We start from the raw sequence: 22,328 nt of genomic DNA on the forward strand, positions 1-22,328 counted from the left end.
TGCCATGTGAAATAGACCATAGTACTAGACGAGTTAAAAAGTTCATGGCCCTCCTTGATGTGACTCATGGATCATGGAAAGCCTCCAAGATTATCTTAATTGATTTGGTTTGTTTGGAAGGTACCTAGCTAGAGCAGGGAATGGCCACCACTTGCCTCACTCCTAACCCTTCCCCCTATGTATGTCATGCGACTTTAACCCAAAATTTACATGATCAATCGTGTAGTCTGTACATGGTTGGAAACACAATCCCATATACCTAACTCCCAAGTTCTTGAAATCTTAATGCAGCAAGACTTTGATCCATATACTTGTGTGTCATTTATTGAACTTTACGACTTGTCAACGCCAGTTGCTCCACAAAGAGACCGTAGTTGATGTTGCCAGCTGCCGACCGTCGTGTACTTAAGCTATCAAGGAAGCCGCATTAGTCCTCAAAGTTTGTTTGAAATCCTCTGGACCGAACGTCCTAAAACTTAGAATTCTTTAATAAAATAAAGATATTTGGAGAGAAAAAGTTAAAACCTAATTTGGCGGAGATCTCTCTCCCCCGCGTCTCTCTCTCTCTCCTCGCAATCATTCACATATCGTACAGAGAGAAAGAGAGAGCTCGGAAGTCGGAAGCAGTCTCCCATGGCGATCTCCAACACCGAGAGCTTCTCCGAGCTCGGATAGCGCCTATTTCCCTTAAGAATTCCCTCCCAGTTCTCTAGGCTGAGTTCGGTTTGAGCGTTTGAGTTTCGATTGCCCTTCAAAAACCCTAGTTCGCTTCCAGCTGAAGTCTTGCAACTGATGAGCTCTGTTTCTTGGATTTTCTCCAGAATGCTGATGTTTTGAGAAGGGGGAGTGCTTCAAAACCGCTGATTTCTTTAGAAACTAGTGTGAAGATTGGAGCTTTCTTTGAATTGGGAAAGGAGATGGAGCTGCAGAAGTGGGTTGGATTGCAAGAAGTGAGCTTGAGTTCTTCTTGGGAGCTGTTGTGAGGGCTAGGGTTTAGAGATGAAGCTCTCCACCGCCGGCCTGGGGCAGCAGGCGCAAGAAGGTATCTTTTTCATGTTGCTTCTTTTGTTTCTTGCAATGAGGAGACTAATTATTTGGTTTGTGCTTTCTGGTAGGAGGAGAGAAGAGATGTTTGAACTCGGAGCTGTGGCATGCGTGCGCCGGCCCGCTTGTTTGCCTACCGACGGTCGGCACTCGAGTTGTCTACTTCCCACAGGGTCACAGCGAGCAGGTGGAATTTATTCGAGCTTAAAGAAACGATTTTTCTAAATTTAGAAGGAGTTTTTTTTTTTTTTTTTTGGATGTTTTTGTGGAATCTTGGTTTTTGGAATTAAGGTTGCTGCGTCGACAAACAAGGAGGTTGAGGGCCAAATCCCTAATTATCCAAACTTGCCTCCACAATTGATATGCCAACTCCATGATGTTACAATGCATGTGAGTTCTTGGGGTTATCTTTGTGCTGTCTAGGAAATGTAGGTTAGAGAGTGCTGATTGGTGTTGAAATTTCAGGCAGATGTGGAAACAGATGAGGTCTATGCTCAGATGACCTTGCAGCCTTTAAACCCGGTACACCTGATTTCCAAGTTCGATAGTTTTCTTTCCTAGGGTTCATTTCTTGATAAAGATTGTTACTTTTGCAGCAAGAACTGAATGATGCTTACCTCCCTGCTGAGATGGGTATTATAAGCAAGCAGCCGACGAACTATTTCTGCAAGATTTTGACTGCGAGTGATACCAGTACTCATGGAGGGTTTTCTGTTCCTCGTCGAGCGGCTGAGAAAGTTTTTCCTCCTCTGGTGTGATAACTATGATGACACCATGCTGTTCTGATAGCATTCTATTGGCGACAGTATAAAATAGAACTAATGGGATAATGCTGTTTGTTTGTCTGTAGGATTTCTCGCAGCAGCCACCAGCTCAGGAGCTTGTCGCTAGGGATCTGCATGATGTTGAATGGAAGTTCAGGCATATTTTCCGAGGTAAGTTAAAGGCTATCTACTTGGCAGTTCGCACTTGAAAATCCTTTCGTAGGGCATGTACAATTAGATCTTGATGCGGTCAGAATCACCTAAAATGCTGAATGAAAAGATAACTCTAATGAAGCATGTGCTGATACTCAAGCATTGGATTTATAATAATTCATACTTGTTGGAAAAAGCTCACGGAGACTTGGACTGCTACATCAAGGCCTTTTTTCAATTCCATTGATATGTGGTATATAAGTGGTTGAATATTCCAGGATAATTAAGGGATAGAATTCGCCTGACTATCACTTGCATTCTTGTTAGGTATATTAGATTGTAGGTTTTCTGCTGTAAGGGGATTCCAACTAAGTAGTTACATAGTTTTGGTAGAGGTTCGTCAAAGATTTTATTTTATTGACAATCTATATATACATGTTTGCAAGCATTAGTACTTTCATAGTGAAATGGAATTTTAAATTGCAGTGGATGTGAAGCTAAGACATAGTCCATGGATCATAAAAGATTGCCCAATACATAGTGTCTCCAAATACCTGTCTCCATGAATTTAAGTCAGTTATAGCAGAGTTGAAGCTAAAAATAGTACATGGATCAATATAGTTCTTCTCATCCATCAGTATCAACAACTAAAGATCAACTGAGCTCATTATACAAATTGTGAGCAGTCTCTAGGTAAGGCTGTGTTGAGTTGGGAATGATGATCAGCTAGCCCCTATTCCAGCAAACATCATTTCTGAATACTCAAATTAAAGTGTTCTGCAAGAGGGATGGAATTGTATATTCTTGAGAGTGGGGGATATTTGTTCCTCCCCCACCATTTTGATTTAGACCTAATCTGTCTCAGGGAATCCAAATATGAATAGAAATTCTTGAGAATAAGAGTATATATCCCAGGCTTCACTATCTGCAAACCAAAGGGCTCTAGATGTTCACTCCATGGTTCAAAAGGTGAAGCCTTTTGCCCTTATCGTTTTCCAAAGATGAAGTCAAAAATGTTCTCCTGTGGATTACGTGAGCTTGTTGACAGCCACCTACCTTTTGAAAGTCGATTATTTTTATTTCAAGATTATAAAGATCCTTAGAAGGAGGATGCTGAGGATGTAAAACATACATCGACTACAATCGTGCAACTCTACTTGATTAGTAGAAGAGAAAAGGGGAAATAGGATTGGAACATTGGACTGATCACGCATCTATACTCGATAATAGAAGATGCAAATGATATATTGGTGCTTGTGTTTAGGCATCATCAAGGTGTAGATTTTCTGACAGAGAAATAACAAGGAGATTATTAAAGCCCAACAAGCTGACAGCATAAGGGAAAGCTGTTCGAGATCTTGTATGGACAAACATAGCCACATAGTGAAAATTTACCAAAAGATGGGTAGAAGACCATGATCATTGAATTTCAGTTAGATTTAACATTTTGCCAAGTTTTAGTGAGTATTACGCTACAATTTCTGTGACTGTCATTGTGACCATATTATATTTTGATTTTTTTCTCCTATGAAGAATCTTAAGTCAAACCAAGCAAATAGTAATTGAGATACATTCAGGTTCAAGTTACAATGCAATTTCCGAAACCTTTTACAGATATGATTTGTGTTCATAAATGGTGTTTTCAGTGGTTTTTAAAGAGTGCTCCAAGAGTATATGTATATGGATATATTTGCTGCCTTTAATTAGGAGAATTCAAATGCATGCACTAAACATGTGGTTGGTAGATTGCATGAAATAGGATGTTACACAGGCATTGCTACTTTTCTTTTCATCTGATTTTATCACATTCTTAGAAGTAGTAATTTGTTGTTCTGGATAAATTTTTACCAAAGTTCAGGTCCTTGGGCCATTTGATAGCTGTTTATTTTATTCTGATTTGCTTATGTTGAGATTTCTGTCTACAGAGAATAATTAAGGTGAAACATGTAATCAAACAATCAGTCAATTCTTTGGTTCAGCTCATGAGTGGCGAAATATTTGCACTTGTATTTACTGCTGAATATCATATGAACATTTTATGGATGTTCTACCAGTAATTATCAGCTTTTATGAACATTAGATGTGTGTCGTATCCTAAAGAATTCTGCTGTCCTGCTGGATGTGCATTGTCATAATTTTAATTTTAAACAGATGAGAAACTTATAGTAGCTCACCTAAACCATGACCAGTATCTTATACTGCATTGTTGCTAGTATGGTTGTGGAGTGTGGTACTTATTATCATTCCCGTGTGTTGATTTTGTAGTACAATGAAGATGAAGAAGAAAATATATTTCCCTTTTTGGGTCATGATTCAAGAAAATTGATTTGGATCATCAGAATATGTTCATCAGTACATCTAAAATTATCATGCTACATAATAACATAATAACAAAATCTTCTTTAAACAAAATATGCTGTGCATTAATGCACTGCTACATTTTTCTTATTGCAGGCCAACCCAAAAGGCATCTTCTTACTACAGGTTGGAGTGTGTTTGTCAGTGCCAAGAGACTTCTTGCTGGAGACTCAGTTCTTTTTATATGGTTGGCTTTAATCTTTTGATCTTCTTGTTCTACGTAGTGTGCGGTACTGGAGAGTTAATTACACTGTATTTTACACATTAGGAATGAAAAGAATCAGCTTTTGTTGGGTATCAGACGAGCTAGTCGACCACAAACTGTAATGCCTTCATCTGTTCTCTCAAGTGATAGCATGCATATAGGACTGCTTGCTGCAGCAGCTCATGCTGCTGCTACGAATAGTCGGTTCACCATTTTTTATAATCCAAGGTAGCCAAATACTCTGAATATTCTTTCCATGGTCATACTTCTGTTCTAGTGGGCAGTGTTATACTTGTTCAATTTTTGTAGGGCAAGTCCATCTGAGTTTGTGATACCACTTTCAAAATATGTTAAGGCTGTGTTTCACACTCGTATTTCGGTTGGGATGCGTTTTCGTATGCTGTTTGAGACTGAGGAGTCGAGCGTCCGTAGGTAAGGTAGCGGTGTTTTGCCATAATTGTTTTTGACAAGTTCTTTCCTTTTTACAATTACTTTTAGAGTATTCATGTCTGCAATGTACCGCACATACTAATTGCCATGCAGTCTTTTTTTTTTTTGGTAATCATTTAATTTCTGATTAAACCTATATTTTTTGTGGGTTTAGCTTGTTCTTTTGGTCCCTAAAATTTGCTGATGGATTTCAAAGAAATTTTGATGTGAATGCAATGAATCTAGGTACATGGGAACAATAACAGAAATAAGTGATTTGGACCCTGTACGTTGGCCACATTCTCACTGGAGATCAGTCAAGGTAAAGAGTTTTATTGGAGCTCCATTGCTTTGTATATGTCACATTGATTAAAGTATGCCCTTGAGATAATTATGATATGCTAGTTATGATGAAGAACCTAAGCATTGATTTGAACAAAGTGATATATCTGATGGTGAAGGTTTTTATCAAGTGTAATAAGAATTCTTATTTACAGTTATCATACATATGCCTATGACTGTGAGATAGTATATAACTTCATATTCTCTTGTGTACTGTTAGTTTTCATGCCTATTGTAGTAACATTGCAATTTTTTATATTGCCCCTGGTAGTAGCTATCATCTATATCATTTTGATTGATTTAATTCCTTTTTCTCTTTTTGTTCATTACGTTGAATTTAATGCATCATGATTGGTGTGATAAAACAAATATAATGTGCTTGTACATGTTTCATCAAGCAACTGTTCAAAGACCTAAAATTACAGAAACAAATATGAAGCAAGTCATATATTATCACATTGTATTCTTCTTTCACATAACTATTAGAGCTGAGTAGGTAAAACCATAATCATAACTATTAAGCATTGTCCCGGCTATTTGAGGTCAGATTTTTAGATCATCGTTCCCCCAACTTTCCCATTTATAGCTTCCTCTAATTTTATCTAAACTTCACTAGTTATCTACATCAAATATCATGAATGAGGAAGCATCTCCTGTTACACATTTAATCAGCTTCAAGATCTTATTCATAGTTACTTTGGTGCATGTTTAGAAGTTAAATTAACTGTTCTGTTACTTCCATTGATGTTATTTTACTCAATGGATTTCTAAAATTCTATGTTGTAAAGGCTATGAAAAGAATGACTTTACTGTAATTTCCTTTTGATGATTCTACCATAACTTCCTTTGATGTCTTTATTACTCAATATGATGCAAATTCAGCTAGTTCCTTTACTGCTCATTTACATTCAAAAGCTTCAATGTGTCTTTATTTGTTTCAGCACTTTATTTTATGTTTTTTTTTTTTTTTTTTGCTTTTCTTAATCCAAATCTGGAAATTTAACCAATTCTTAATTTTTGAATTTATGTGTCATTTTAATAACCACAGGTTGGTTGGGATGAATCGACAGCAGGTGAGAGACCACCTAGAGTTTCATTATGGGAAATCGAACCTTTAACAACCTTTCCCATGTATCCATCTCTGTTTCCACTCAGGCTTAAACGCCCTTGGTATCCTGGAATTCCCTCTTTTCATGGTAATATGATCTCAGTTTTGATGCTTGGTTCTGTTTGTTCAATAGATTTAACCTTCAATTTGCATTCATTAGATAGTTTCTTTTGCCACCTGTTATCTAATTTACTTGAGTAACTAGAACTTAGTAGTTTAATTAGTAACATTATTTATTTTGTAAACTATATATATTGAGAAAAATTTTCAAACTATTTTAAATAGAGAGATGGAAAAATTGCATGTTATGCATCTCCACTGTTGGGAAAATTGGGCTAGTATGTTTAGATGATACAATACCGGATGCAGTTACCATGTGCTAGGAGTTAAAAAGTACCAGGAACAAAGAAAATTGTTTCTACCGTCAATATAGAATGGTAACAATGCAATGGCACCGTCAAAGTCCCGTTGAATCATGCATAAAGAAATTGTTCAGGGGTTAAGAGGAGAGTTTCATGCGGTAAGGGCTTTGTGAAGTGGTTGGCAAGATGTAAATCAGTGGAATGTTATTTTAGGCAAAAATTCCAGCAAAGATAATAATGACAATTGAATGCCAGTTGGCATTATTGGTATTCTTGTGGAACATTAGGTAGCTAGCAAGCTGAGTCACACACTTGTTATGCTTCTCATTGTTGGCAATTTTCTGTACATGTCCTTCCATGACTGTTACTGGTAGCGAAAGCTGTCAGGACTGTAATCTTTTGAGTTCTTCCATGTTCAATATTGACATCTTCTCTGTTCACATTAGAAAGCGATTCAACTAATTTAGCACAAAGAACTGTTAATTTCGTTGATAAAAAATCCAATCAGCATGGTTTTCTCATGTTGTCGTTCTTTCTTTCTTATTACAAAAAAGATGACGGCAATGCTTTGATGTGGTTGAGAGGAGGTGCTGCTGACCGAGGCCTTCAGTCTTTAAACTTTCAGTCACCTGGTATGGGCCCATGGGTTCAACAGAGAATGGAATCTACGCTGCTGGGACATGATCATGATCAATATTCAGCAATGGCTGCTCCAGCTTTGCCAGATACAAGAGGTAGCGATTATCTAAAGCAACAATTTTTACACCTCCAGCAGCCTTATCAATTACCTCAGCAGTTCTGCAGTACCGGCCCATTATTGCAGCAGCAAATTATCCAGCAAGCATGTGAACAACAGATAATCAGTCCTCAGTCACAAAATATTTCAGGTAATCTGACACATAATGTTCTACATCAGCAACTGCAGCAATCACTCAATAACCAGAAGCAGGTTCAGCCTGCACAAACATACCCAGAGTCATATCAGATACCTGGAACTAATGTGCAACAACAGCAGGCACCTCTACCATCTCAGTTGTGTGAAAAATTAGAATTTTCTGATTCAAGTGTGAACTTCTCAACAATCATGACATCTAGCTCTGTCCAGGGTATGCTAGGCGCAGCTTACCCGGAAGGAAGTTCAAATGTTCTGGACTTTGCAAGACTTGGTCAATCAATGATGAGCGAGCAGAATCAGCAGACATGGGAACCAAAATTTACGATGTCACAGTCCACTACTTTTGGCAATGCAGTTTTGCTTCCATCATTCCATGGGAAGGATGGTTCTGTGGGAACTGAAAATGGTTCTGCAGATATGCAGAATCACACCCTGTTTGGTGTTAATATAGATTCTTCCTCCCTCCTCTCTCATGCAGTGCCTAGTCTACGTGCAAATTCAATTGATGATAATATATCCACAATGCCATATGCTTCCTCAAGTCTTCAAAATTCTATTTATGGGAGCCTGGAAGAGTCATCTGGTGTGCTGCAAAATGCAGGAGAGGCTGATCCAACGACCAAAACATTTGTGAAGGTAAGAGGAACAAGAAAGATCCTCAATGATGCTACAGTCTAAATCTTTCAGACTAAAATTTTTGGTCACATATATGCAGGTATACAAGTCAGGATCGGTAGGGAGATCACTGGACATCACCCGGTTCAACAACTATGATGAACTACGTGAGGAGCTGGGTCAGATGTTTGGTATTAAGGGTCAATTGGAAGACCCTCTGAGATCAGGCTGGCAGCTTGTATTTGTCGACAGGGAGAATGATGTGCTTCTCCTTGGAGACGACCCATGGGAGTAAGAATACTTGAAAACAGTTACAGTTATATTAAGTTAGAAAGTTACTTTTTTAGATATTTGATTGAACCTGAATAATATGCTTTGTGGTTGCTTCTAGTCTATCTACTATTTGTCTTTTATAGCAGTCGACGTATTCTTTCCTTTTATTCGTTGTTCTTTCTTCGAAGAAAATTCATCTCGTAGGTTATGCAGTTCAGTGTAACCATTGTCATAGTGCTTACCTAGTGAACCTGCTTGCTGTCCTTGAGCATCCAGCAACTGATTATCTAGAAATGTGAAGCATATTCAAATAAACTAGCAGTATGGATAGTTTTTTCAACTCAACACACCATCACTGGTTAAAACGTTTGGCTTCTGGATTTACTTTTTGTCAAGGAAGATGGACAAAAGCTGGGGGAGATTCAAGAAAAGGTGGGGGATTGAAAGATGAAAAAGAGAAAAATATTGAAAATGATATGAAACATGTGGATGAAGGAAAAATTTTGCAGGCCTTGATTTTCAATTAAGTAATTGGAGCTGGCAAGAAATATTTCTTTTTCTTATTTTGCAATAAAATCTGTGGAAGAACTTTTGAAGCTAAGAATATCTTAATAATTCGGAGAAATGTGGGCAGATGGTAACGAAGAACTAATGGTAAGGTTTTAAGTGGAGGTACTTTTTTTTGTTCAGTGGGTACTGTCACATAATCATCTAGGAGCCAGGTAGTCTTTGAGCATTCTTTCAACCGAGGCTAGGTCAACGTTACAAGAAAGTAACAATGTCTACTTTAAGCCTCAAGGTTATCTATGGGCAGAAAACCAATGAATTGCCATAAGATAAGGGTTGACACTCATAGAAAGTGGTTTTGGAGGCTAGCCTTAAGGAAACCCTTTTCGAGCTTATGCTGCCAATGGGCCCAACGTGATTTCAGACTGGCCTTAGCAAAGTGGAATCCAGACTCACATTAAAAGAAATACATCAAATTGATTGATGCGGGACCATCCTAAAAAGAAAATCAATTCTAATAATCAAGCTCTCTTCTGTTCATCAACAACAAATCACGTCCGGTCAGGGGCTCATTATTCCCAGGACAGACAGTATAGTTGCCTATACTCTGCTCAGGAGGCGTGATTGATTGATACGAGACTAAAGCGAGATCAATCTAAATGATACAGACGAATGCCATTCGAGAGATCAGTAAACAATTAGTAATAGAAAATTTTATAAACAGATAGCAGAAATTAAACATGCTCACGAGTAAATGCAAAAAAAAGAAATAAGAATGGAACGAGAGAAAATAAAACATTAAACCCGTGAGAAAATTCAAAAAGATGATAAGAATCCGGATCGTGGTAGTTAAGAAACTACTCTGATTAGGGCTCTTAATCTTTTAACCAAACAGATCCATCGATAAAGAACTAGGTCTTTACCAACATCGGATTAAAAAAAAATCAAAGATCAACTGTTAAGGAACGAAGGTCCTTGACAGCATATGATCTGTAGAATAAGAAATCACTCCTTCTCTCAGCACGACAGATGAAAATTCTGAAGGAGACAGATCTTCTCTTGACGGAATAGGCTTGCGTGGGTAGATGGTGAAGTCGATCAAAGTCGTAGGAACACTGAATCTTAAGTAGAAGGAATAGGATAGAAAGTGGGCCTCACACCCTCCCCTTGTGGGGCGATTTTGGGTCTCACACCTTCTCCCTCTCGGAGCAATTGACACAAGTATTTGTGGAGTTTGTAAAATCATTCATTGTCTTTTTTCATGAAAGATACAAGGATTTATATAGGACTCTAAGGGTCCTGTTTGTTTAGGAATCTTTTTATCTTTACAAGGAAGAAATCAACCCTCCACAAAAAAGTAAAGCATTATAATCTACCATAGGAAAGAAATCAGCCTTCAACAAAATAAGTAAGTAGCCAAGAACTCTTAAGGAATTCTAAGGAAGAAATGGAACTCCATATGGATGCTTGATGCTTGACACAACTTGGCATGAGCACGGCACATGCTGGCATGCATATTTCTTCTCTTGGCATGTGGAGAGTGGTGGCTCCAAAGGTGACGTGGACAAATCCAAGTATGGCCCTATGGACCCAAAGTCAAATGCATTAAAATTTATTGACTGAAAATAAATAACTGAAGTAGAATCAATTTAATGAGGCTTCTTCGATCCAAATCGAACTTAAATCATGTTGCCGATTTTTGATGGCTCTGGTGTCCGCACCAATTCTCCCGGGGTGGGAAAAACTCGACCCTGTCGAGTGTGGGTCGATTCCGCTCTGGTGACGCTCAAGTAGATCGGGATCAATGTGTTGCAGCTCTTCTCGAGTGATCCAGGTATCTTCAGACTTCGGTCGACCTCGCCATCTGACCAGATACCGCTGATAGCCTCGACTCCGGGTGGAAAGGATCTGCTCATCCAAAATTCTCTCAATCTGATCGTGTTTTGCTGACATTTTGGCTGGTCGACACTCAGGGATAGGTTCGCTCTCAAAGGTTGGTTCAGGCTCAAATGGCTCACTAGGTATCCGAGTTGGTTTTTTATAGGCAACAAGATCTGTAATGTTAAAAGTAGAGCTAATTCCAAAATCAGAAGGTAGGTCCACAACATACGCATTTGATCCGATTTTCTTTATGATCTTAAACGGACCTGCTCCTCGGGCATGTAATTTCTTCACGGTTCCGGGGGGAAACCGTTCAGGCCTCAATCGAACCATCACATAGTCTCCCTCTGCAAACTTTTGAACACGTCGATGAGAATCTGCATTCTGTTTATAAACTTTATTACTCATACTAATTTTTTTACTGATCTCTTTATGCAGACTCTTGACATGCTGTGCAAATGACTTCGCAGATTCGGAAATCCTAGCATGCATGGGTAGTGGGATGAGGTCTATTGATTTTCTAGGTTGATATCCATGAATTACTTCAAAAGGACTCATGCCAATGGACCTATTAACAGAGCTATTATATGCAAATTCGGCTCGGGGCAGCAAAAGATCCCAGTTACCCATATGTTCCCCAATCAAGCAACGCAAAAGATTTTCAAGACTTCTATTAACCACTTCGGTCTGATCGTCTGTTTGCGGATGATAGGCAGAAGAAAATTTTAGTTTTGTGCTTAAAAGATGCCATAGGGTTTTCCAAAAGTAGCTCATAAATCTAACATCCCTATCAGAAACAATGGTTTTAGGCAATCCATGTAGTCTAACAATCTCATCAAAGTATATCCTTGCAACTTTCGACGCATCAGACGTTTGGCAACAGGGCAAGAAATGGGTCATTTTTGAAAATCTATCTACAACCACTAGAATAGAATCATGCTTCCTAGCTGTCCTAGGTAATCCCAAAACAAAATCCATACTAACGTCTTGCCAAGGACAGTCTGGTATAGGTAAGGGTGTATATAAGCCGGTGTTTTGTTTTCTCTGCTTGGCCACGGCACATGTTCTACATTGGGCAACAATTCGGGCGACATCTCTTTTCAAGCTTGGCCAAAAGAACTGGGCTTCTACCAACTCTATAGTTTTATTCCTACCAAAGTGTCCAGCTAATCCTCCAGCATGTAATTCCCAAACTAAAAAATCTCTTAAAGATGTACAGGGGATACACAGTCTAGTTTCTCTAAATAGGTAACCATCCTGAAGGGTATATTCACTACGTTCTCTAGATGGCTCCTTACGTAAAGCGGTAAGTATGTCACCAAAATCTGGACACTCCTCATAATTTTCTTTAACCTTATCAAAACCAACAACTTCTATACTAACGGTGGACAGCAAAGTATGACGACGACTCAGGGCATCAGCAGCACGATTTTCTACACCTGCACGGTGTTTCAAAACAAAAGTATAGGCTTGCAAAAACTCGACCCACCTACCGTGTCTATGATTCAATTTCTTTTGAGAATTCAGGAATCTAAGGGCCTCATGATCAGAGTACAAAATAAATTCTTGCGGTAGTAGGTAATGCCTCCAATATCTTAAAGCTTGAATTACTGCATAAAACTCCTTATCATAGGTAGAATACTTGAGTTTAGAATCGTTAAGTTTCTCGCTAAAGTATGCTACTGGATGACCTTCTTGACTAAGGACACCATCAATCCCAACTCCAGACGCATCGCACGCTACTTCAAAAACCTTAGAAAAATCAGGGAGACGTAAGATTGGGGCATGAGTCATCTTGTCCTTAATGTCTAGAAAGGCTCTATTGGCTGCCCTAGTCCATTCGAAATTTTTCTTTCTAATGCAGTCAGTGATGGGAGCGACTATGGTGCTAAACCCTTTTATGAACCTACGATAAAAGGTTGCTAATCCATGAAAACTCCGCACGTCATGCACACTCTTGGGCACCGGCCACTCAACTATTGCTCTAATCTTTTCAGGATCAGCAGATACACCATTGGGGGTAACAACAAAACCTAAAAAGATGATATTGTCTGTCATAAAAGCGCACTTCTTAGGATTAGCATACAAGCTTTCTGCTTTAAGAACTTGACACACTCTTTGGAGGTGATCTAAATGGTCTTCCCTAGTTCGACTATAGATCAAAATGTCATCAAAATATACGACTACAAATACTCCTATAAATGGTCGTAGTACTTGGGTCATCAACCTCATGAAGGTACTAGGGGCATTAGATAATCCAAATGGCATCACCATCCACTCATATAAACCATTTTTTGTCTTGAAAGCAGTTTTTCACTCATCTTCCGATCTAATCCTTACTTGATGGTAACCACTCTTAAGATCGATCTTAGAAAAGATAGTGGATCCGGCCATCATATCTAACATGTCATCTAACCTAGGGATGGAAAAGCGGTACTTAATAGTGATCTTATTAATGGCACGGCTATCTATGCACATCCTCCATGTACCATCCTTCTTTGGAGTCAGTAGTGCAGGAACTGCGCAAGGACTCAGACTCTCCCTCACAAATCCTTTTTTTATCAGCTCTCCAACTTGTCTTTGTAGCTCGGCATGCTCATTAGGGTTCAACCTATAGTGGGGCAAGTTGGGTAGGGTAGATCCAGGAACTAAATCAATGGCATGTTGAATGTTTCTCATAGGCGGTAAGTAATCTGGAAGATCCTCAGGAAAGACATCATGAAACTCAGTAAGAAGGCTAGCTACTTCTTTAGGATAATCCACCTTAGAATCCTCACGAACTTCTCTAGCAACAAGCATCCAAACTGGTGATCCTTCACTCATGATCGTCTCTAATTCTTTAGCACCTATCAGATTGAGGCTTTTCTTCTTAAGATTTTCTTTTGGTCCATCGCCTATCTTTCTATTAGTAGCCTTAGGTGGGGAAGGATTAATCGTGATCTTCTTATCCTGATGAGTAAAGCTGCAGGAGTTGGTACGGCCATAAATCGTAACATCATTGTCGAATAGCCAAGGCCGACCTAATATGATACTTCCGACTTCCATGGGTAAGATATCGCACCACACATGATCCTGATAGGAATGAAGCTGGATGGGCACACGGCATCTAAATTTGATGGGAATAGAGGAGGAATCAATCCAAGACACACGGTATGGACTAGGATGATCTACAGGAGTTAATTCTAATCGCTTAACCGTGTCGGTGGAGATGGCGTTGATACAGCTACCGCTATCAATGATCACCTTACAAATTTTATCGCCAAATTTTATGAAGGTATGGAAAATAGAGGTCCTACGCCAGTCTTCACTTTCCTTAGTTTGGGCTAGGACATACCTAACGACTCCAAGCCTAAGGTCTGACTCAGGTGTGGCATAACTTAGGATGTCCTCAGTACTCTCAAATTGCTCGGCTAAATCTGGATCAGCTTCATAAACTTCCTCCTCAATATTTTCTAGAGTTTCTCCTTCTAATTCTTCTACGAATAATGATCGGTTGGGGCATTGTGCAGCAAAGTGACCATAACCATGGCACTTGAAGCAATGAGATCGAGAACTACTTCCTTTTGATAACTCTCCTATAGCTCCTTTTTCTTTATCTTCTTTTCTCCCAATAGGATTTGTAAGTGGAGGTCTGTTACTAGGAGTTTGATTAATATTAGGTCTCGATCCAGAAGGGGTTACTCGGTTGGGTTCAGGACGACGGGGAGTCGAATATCTAGAAAATCTTTCAAAATCTAAGGCAAGTTGATAAGCTTGTTCCAACGTGGTTACCTCTCGCAGAAAGAGCTCACGCTGAATATCCTCTCGTAATCCAGCTCTAAATCTAGATAAGGTAACAACTCTATCTTCGGCTACTCCACATCTCATGAGGTATTCATCAAATCTCGTGATATACTCGGTGATTGATCTATTCCCTTGAGTAAGCCTCTGCCATTGATCTAAAAGTCTTTGTTGGTAAGAGGTGGGGAGGTACTTCTCTCTGAGTTTTTCTTTCATCTCATCCCAGGTTTCTATCGGATCTTGTCTTCTCTGATTGAGAAGACGCTCAACACTTTCCCAATAAAGTCGGACTTGCCTCACCAATTTCATCCTAGCAAACCTAACTCTCTTTGCTTCAGACATTTCGTACCATCCAAAATAGTGGTCCATACCTGATTCCCAATCTAGGTACTTTCTCGGATCTAGACAACCATCAAAATTTGGGGCTTCGACTTTCACATTCCTAAGAATATGCTCATCTTGATCGAACTGGTTATGATGCGGGCGTGCCCCTATAGGTCGATCAAGTTCTAGATTCCTATCTCTTTGTCCTATAGGTAGTCGGGGAGACTCAGGTTCAGGTTGTTTCTGCCTAGCTTCTTCTAATACCACTATTCTCTCATCCATGGCTTTCATAAAATTTTTCATGTCATCAAACTTTTCAGTCAGAGCATTAATGATGGCTGCTATATTGGGATCCATATTGGTATTGGGTGGGGAAGTAGGATGTTGGTACCAGGTACCTGATCTAGTGGTCATGCAACTCTAAGATGCAGAAATAAGGTGCAATAAAAATTAAAATGCTTGAAAGTAAAGTACGAAATTTAGAGTGCGAAAATTTAACTTGCGAAAATTTAAATTGCTGAATTTAAACTAAAGCCCTAATCAACCTGCTCTGATACCATATTGATGCGGGACAATCCTAAAAAGAAAATCAATCCTAATAATCAAGCTCTCTTCTGTTCATCAACAACAAATCACGTCTGGTCAGGGGCTCATTATTCCCAGGACAGACAGTATAGTTGCCTATACTCTGCTCAGGAGGCGTGATTGATTGATACGAGACTAAAGCGAGATCAATCTAAATGATACAGACGAATGCCATTCAAGAGATCAGTAAACAATTAGTAATAGAAAATTTCATAAACAGATAGCAGAAATTAAACATGCTCACGAGTAAATGCAAAAAAAAGAAATAAGAATGGAACGAAAGAAAATAAAACATTAAATCCGTGAGAAAATTCAAAAAGATGATAAGAATCCGGATCGTGGTAGTTAAGAAACTACTCTGATTAGGGCTCTTAATCTTTTAACCAAACAGATCCATCGATAAAGAACTAGGTCTTTACCAACATCGGATTAAAAAAAATCAAAGATCAACTGTTAAGGAACGAAGGTTTTTGATAGCATATGATCTGTAGAATAAGAAATCACTCCTTCTCTCAGCACGACAGATGAAAATTCTGGAGGAGACAGATCTTTTCTTGACGGAATAGGCTTGCGTGGGTAGATGGTGAAGTCGATCAAAGTCGTAGGAACACTGAATCTTAAGTAGAAGGAATAGGATAGAAAGTGGGCCTCACACCCTCCCCTTGTGGGGCGATTTTGGGTCTCACACCCTCTCCCTCTCGGAGCGATTGACACAAGTATTTGTGGAGTTTGTAAAATCATTCATTGTCTTTTTTCATGAAAGATACAAGGATTTATATAGGACTCTAAGGGTCCTGTTTGTTTAGGAATCTCTTATCTTTACAAGGAAGAAATCAATCCTCCACAAAAAAGTAAAGCATTATAATCTACCATAGGAAAGAAATCAGTCTTCAACAAAATAAGTAAGTAGCCAAGAACTCTTAAAGAATTCTAAGGAAGAAATGGAACTCCATGTGGATGCTTGATGCTTGACACAACTTGGCATGAGCACGGCATATGCTGGCATGCATATTTCTTCTCTTGGTATGTGGAGAGTGGTGGCTCCAAAGGTGACGTGGACAAATCCAAGTATGGCCCTATGGACCTAAAGCCAAATGCATTAAAATTTATTGACTGAAAATAAATAACTGAAGTAGAATCAATTTAATGAGGCTTCTTCGATCCAAATCGAACTTAAATCATGTTGCCAATTTTTGATGGCTCTGGTGTCCGCACCATTGATGGACATGACGGAAAAGGAAAGGCACATTCTATCAAAGACCCCACCATGAAGCAACTGCCAATTGGTAGTTACATTGTTTTGAGAATCTTTAGTTGGAAAGATCGGCACTTTGAAACTACAATCACTGTTATGGTTTGGAGGCTGCATCATCAGCAGACTATCTAAGTGGACAGCCAGTATCGAATTGAAGAAGCTTATTTTTTAGTTGTGAAATTTCCCATCCTAATGTATTTAAGTCCTTAAAGAAGTCTTAAAATACGAAGGAGAAGGGAAGAGGTGGTTAGTCACTTATGAGGACTGCACTTATCGGTATGGCTCTTAGATGCTTCCTCTCAAGCATGTGAACAGAAGGGGAAAGAGAATAAAAGGGAAAAGAGAAGGTTGGCTACCATTGTGCACCCCAACTCAGAAAAGGAAATTTAAAAGAGAATTCTTTGAATATACAGTCAAAAGGATTAGAATAAGGAGAGATTGGTTACTCTATTGGAGTCCCAATATTGAAGGACCATCGAAGAGGAAAAGGAGTCCAATATTGTTATTAGTTTAGAGGAAAAAGAGACAAGGGTGTTGATACAAAGTCTTCCCAGCAAAGAATCTGAATTAGCAAACAATAGTCCCTAGCAATATGACCCACTACTCTAGTGGGATCCTCCCTTCGTGCAGCATGCCATAAGGAACAACTATGGTCTTTTCCCCCCCTTTTCTAGATTTTGCTAGTCTTTTTAAAAGGATCATCCTTTGGGAATTTTAGTGAGGTTTAGTTTTAGCTAGATAAGCATGGTTATAAAGGATAATGCACCTTTTTTCAATTAAATTCATGATAAGACAGGTGTTCATTTAAAAAAAAGATAAATTATAGAAACATCCTCTCAATTTTAGCTCAATTTCACTTACATCTCTTCGACTTAAAAAAGTATCAAACTAGTCCTTCAAGTTTTTCAAATGTTCTAAGTGATTTGTCGTTCATTTATCAAGAAATGGTATTAGCTTTTTATTTCAATGGACGAAAATGTCACTTGTTTATATAAGAGGGATTGTCGATGAGGAAGGGATGGAGGTGGAGGGAGCCACCATTGGAAGGGGAGGGTGGGGTTGCAAGGTCAACATAGAGGGGGAGGGCGGCATTGAAGGCCTTATGGGTGGGATTGGAGGAGGATGAGGAGAGGAAGGAGAAGGGGTGAGGAGGAAGGAAAGGGGGAAGGAGGGGTCATCGGAAAGGAAGAGGTGGAGGTGGGTGGAGTTGCTGTAAAGGGGGAGGGCTCATGGGTGGACTTGAAGGAGGAGGATGATAGGGAGAAGAAATGGGTGAGGAAGAGAGAGGATCATCGGCAAGAAAGGGACGGAGGTGGAGGAAGCCGCTATGGAGAGGGAGGGCTCATGGATGGGCTTAGAGGAGGAGAAGTGGGTGGAGAGAAAGGGGAGAGGGAAGAGGGGTCATTGGCGAGGAATGGCAGAGGTGGAGGGGGAGGGCTCATGGGTGGGCTTGAAAAAAGAGAAGAATGCGGAGAAGTGGATGAGAAGGAAGGAGAGCAGGAGAAGGAAGGATTACTGGCAAGTAAGGGGTGGAAGTGGAGGGAGCTGCCATGGAGATAAAAGGCTTAAGGGCGGGCTTGGAGGAGTGGATGAGGAGGAAGGGAAGGAGTGGGAAAGAGGGGTCATTGGCGAGGAGGAAGGAGAGGAGGGGAAAGGAGGGAGGAGGGGAAAGGAGGAAGAAGATGACGGAAAAAGAGGAAGGAGAAGGAACGTGGGCGATGGAGGTGGAGGAGAGCAATTGGAGAAGAGGGAGGAGGGAGATGTGAACAAGGGGATTTTGGTCATCTTATAAAATGAAAGTATTATGTGATGGTCACGTGACATCATTCCATTAATGGAGATAGACGGTAAGACCATTTTGGAACATCTCGAAAACTTAGGGTTAGTTTGACATTTTTTAAAATCGAAGGGATATAAGTGAATTTGGATTGAAGTTGAGGGGTGTTTATATAATTTACCCTAAAAAAAATAAGCTTAATAAAAAATTTATAAGAGATGTGTGATAATGTTTTATACTGCAGCAATCTAAAGCAGGTAATGCTGCTATTCAAGGCACCAACTCTAACATGAATTATAATGGAATGAAACAGTAACTATAGATAACAATTAATAAAAGTAATTATAAAAGATATTTATGAATAAAGTATTAAGTGCGAAGTATCAAAAGTACATTTTGTTCTCATATATACAAATAACTAAAGTATAAGCTCACTATGCTGAAGGAAGTTTTAAGTGAACATAAATATAAAGAAGAGTATTGGTCTGAGTTTTCCAATATAATTCTTGTATTAAAACAAAAGGATAAAGAGGAGAGCAAAGTTCAAATACGGTGATTAAATTGTTAGGTTGTTAGGTTATCTACCTATTAATCTGTTTTCTATGAGAACCAGGTTATCACGATCTTCGATCTGCTCAAGCATTTTTTTTATGCTAAGAACTACCTTTAAAACACTGGGCTCCATCTCCTGTAATGCTAGAATTTCGTATTCTCAATAGTTTCAAGATTTAATACTTAAATGTTTACATATTTAGTGTGGCTTATAGCGACTTCTGTATTTGTGCAGCAGGGGTGCTTGCTTATATATTCTCTGATACAACAAATTTATTTGGCCCTTAACACAGGTCATTTGTTAATAATGTCTGGTATATCAAGATACTTTCACCTGAGGATGTGCACAAAATGGGAAAGCGGGCAATTGAGCCCTGTTAATCATCTCAGTCTGAAAGAAAACAAAGATGGCATGTTGTACGTGCGCGTTTATGTGAGTACAGTAATTCTTTGTTATCTTGCATCAAACATTCTTTTAGACTTGCTGTTTGTAATGTATAATGTTCTATTCTATTAGGCATGAGATTCATTATAATACCATCTACATTCTACAACCATACTCCTATTCAAAACCTTATATTAGGACAACTGAATGGAATCTATTATCATGTGGATGTGTTTCTTTCACGCTAAACAGATATTTGATTTAACCTGTCAATATATGTTGCATATCAATACTGATCTACATTTTCAGAGGGGGTGAAGTTGAACAGAAATTGTCGAGGCAAACTCATTCACAAGGAGTGATGAGGAGCGTAAGATTCCATTTGTGGTTTCCCAGTAGCCTGATACAGATATAAAAATTAAAAATTGTTTTTCCAGTGAGCTGAAAAACTTTTCCATATCAGAATCTCAATTTTGGTGTCACTTTCTGTAACCAAAAGAATAAGGGCCACCTTGGAAATATTCTGATAACTAAGAAATATCATTTATCGGGGAATTGGCTATTATAGAATAGGTGGATATGAGCTCCCAAATTGTGATATACATGCTTTGGAAGTCTTCAGCTCTTTAGTGGTGCCAAATCCCTTAGTAGGTGAAGCATTTAATATTGGGTTGGGTTGCCATTAAAGTAGATTGAAACTACTATTAACATTGTGAACAGATCACTGGGAAATCTTCATGAATCAACTAAATTAATGATTCCTGTAGTTTACCACCTTTTATGGGAATCTTTTGTTGCAAATTGATGGTACAGTATCTAATCTGGAAAAGTTTCATCATTATATTTTGTTATGCTGGTTGTTGTGAGGCTTGACATATTTCAAACATTCTTAAAGCTGACTATTTATAGAATTTAACTGAGAGGCTAACATCTTAAATCATTCAAACTTATCTGTGTTATTTAACTAAGTACATGATTCTCATTACTATTATCTGATGATTAGGCATAAGAATGGTAATACGTAAACACAATCCAGATCACATTAATGTATGCTTTATCGCATTTATTCTGATTGGCCTTGTGAATGATAATTGGAAACGAAATTGTATCCAAGCCCAAATCCTCTAAATTAACTAGTCTTCAACTCACTTCTTCCCATTGTCTTTGTCCTTTGGACCATGTATATGAAACTCTCACCAAGAACATCTCCAGCTTACATGTTGAAAATCAGAAAATTCTTTTAGGTGAATTCCTTGCTGTATCCTTCGTGGTTTCTGCTGCTAAGATTTGTCAAGCATTCCTGTATCTAATCTATCCACCATGTCCTAGATTAGCCTAGCAGCTATTTCTTTCACAAAATTACTTACAATATTAATGTTCATGATAGCAGTGCAACATAAAATTGGTCGAGTCCTAACCAGTGTTCATATTTGATGAGTGCCTTAGATTATCTGCTATATTCTTGATGAACAATCTGGATTTTATATGGCTATCAAGGTGAGTTCCAGGATCTAATCAATATTGTGGTATTTGTATATGCTGAACCATTTTGCATGAGATATAATAGTGTTTCTAGTTTGCAGCTGTTAAGTGTTTGCAGTAAATTGTAGAACTTCCTATGTTCTGTGACTGACATGATATAGGAGAATATGGTGCCGGTTCTTTGGGATTTAAACATTCAAAAGATGACAGTTCTTGATGGTAGAACATTTATTTTTCTGCAAATAAGAAAGCTCATGTTCTGTTTAAATATGGCTTTGTATGTTGTATTGCATTGGCCATGGCAAGGTCCATCATGTTTGGACTGGTACATGTATACCATACATGATTGAAGCTAGCAATCAACATTATGCTCCAATGACTTTGTAGGAATCTTGAGAACTAAAGACCAATCCATGGAATTATACAGTTGGGTTATTAATTCCCTCATTCAATATATTGACTTTTTTACTCTCGTTGAAAATATATTGACTTGGTGCAACTTCTTTTTCCTGCACATAATGGTGGGCATGCCACCATCCAAAGTTGAATCCAGGACCTCTCTGATAAGGAGTGGGGTGCCGACCGGCTAGGTCCAGCTAGCTTAACTAATTTTAATTCTGAAAATCCTTCTATAATCTCTTTCTAATGTTGATTTGCATCAGCATTGATCTTAATCTACCAATGTTGGAGGACATTTATGCTCATCCTTAGGCTGAAATTTTAGATGAGTGATCATGATCAAACATGCAAAAGTCAGAAAAAGAAAAAAGAATAATATATCATGCTACATTCATGCCTGATAATTTCAGTAACATCTTCCTAGATTGGTTTTAACCTTTGCAGGTTCACCTTGATATGTTCTCCGAGCATGCTCTCAACAACACAAGTCTTGCATGCCAGCGAGTAGAGGACGGTTGGTAGAATCTTAGAATAGTTTTGTAATATATGGATACAATGCGGTACACGCTGTTAGAACTCTGTTCTACTATTGTAATCAGTTGTTACAGTTTGTCTTTGAGTAGTTTTGGTCCTTAATTTTGCTCAGTGACCATTAATATTATTGACTCATTGGTATTAACTGCTTATAATCAGTAATGAGCTTGTAGGTTCTAGTTTTTAGATATTCTGTTGTTTTCTGTGTTTCCAATGTCTTAGGCATTTTATAGCAAGTTTATTGTGCATCCAATATCATTATCGTTTTGTTTGTTTTATGTTGGCAAATTTCTCGTCGGTCTTAATAAAATTCATTCTT

The 22,328-nt window shown here is 38.6% G+C and overlaps 1 protein-coding gene across 1 annotated transcript; it reads left to right on the plus strand.

Moving 5' to 3' along the window:
• Positions 1-471: 471 nt before the first annotated feature.
• LOC105055363 (auxin response factor 12) lies at positions 472-22,197 on the plus strand. Its single transcript, XM_073246586.1, has 15 exons — positions 472-1,042; positions 1,116-1,231; positions 1,336-1,434; positions 1,510-1,566; positions 1,641-1,796; positions 1,895-1,979; positions 4,416-4,506; positions 4,588-4,752; positions 4,834-4,956; positions 5,200-5,275; positions 6,344-6,491; positions 7,320-8,296; positions 8,376-8,566; positions 19,503-19,642; positions 21,920-22,197. Exons 1-14 carry the CDS (start codon positions 1,000-1,002, stop codon positions 19,588-19,590), a joined length of 2,415 nt encoding a protein of 804 aa, XP_073102687.1. The 5' UTR covers positions 472-999; the 3' UTR covers positions 19,591-19,642; positions 21,920-22,197.
• The last annotated feature ends 131 nt before the right edge of the window (positions 22,198-22,328 follow it).

Source organism: Elaeis guineensis, chromosome 12, assembly GCF_000442705.2.
Source record: "Elaeis guineensis isolate ETL-2024a chromosome 12, EG11, whole genome shotgun sequence".
In the NCBI taxonomy this organism is placed as follows: domain Eukaryota; kingdom Viridiplantae; phylum Streptophyta; class Magnoliopsida; order Arecales; family Arecaceae; genus Elaeis; species Elaeis guineensis.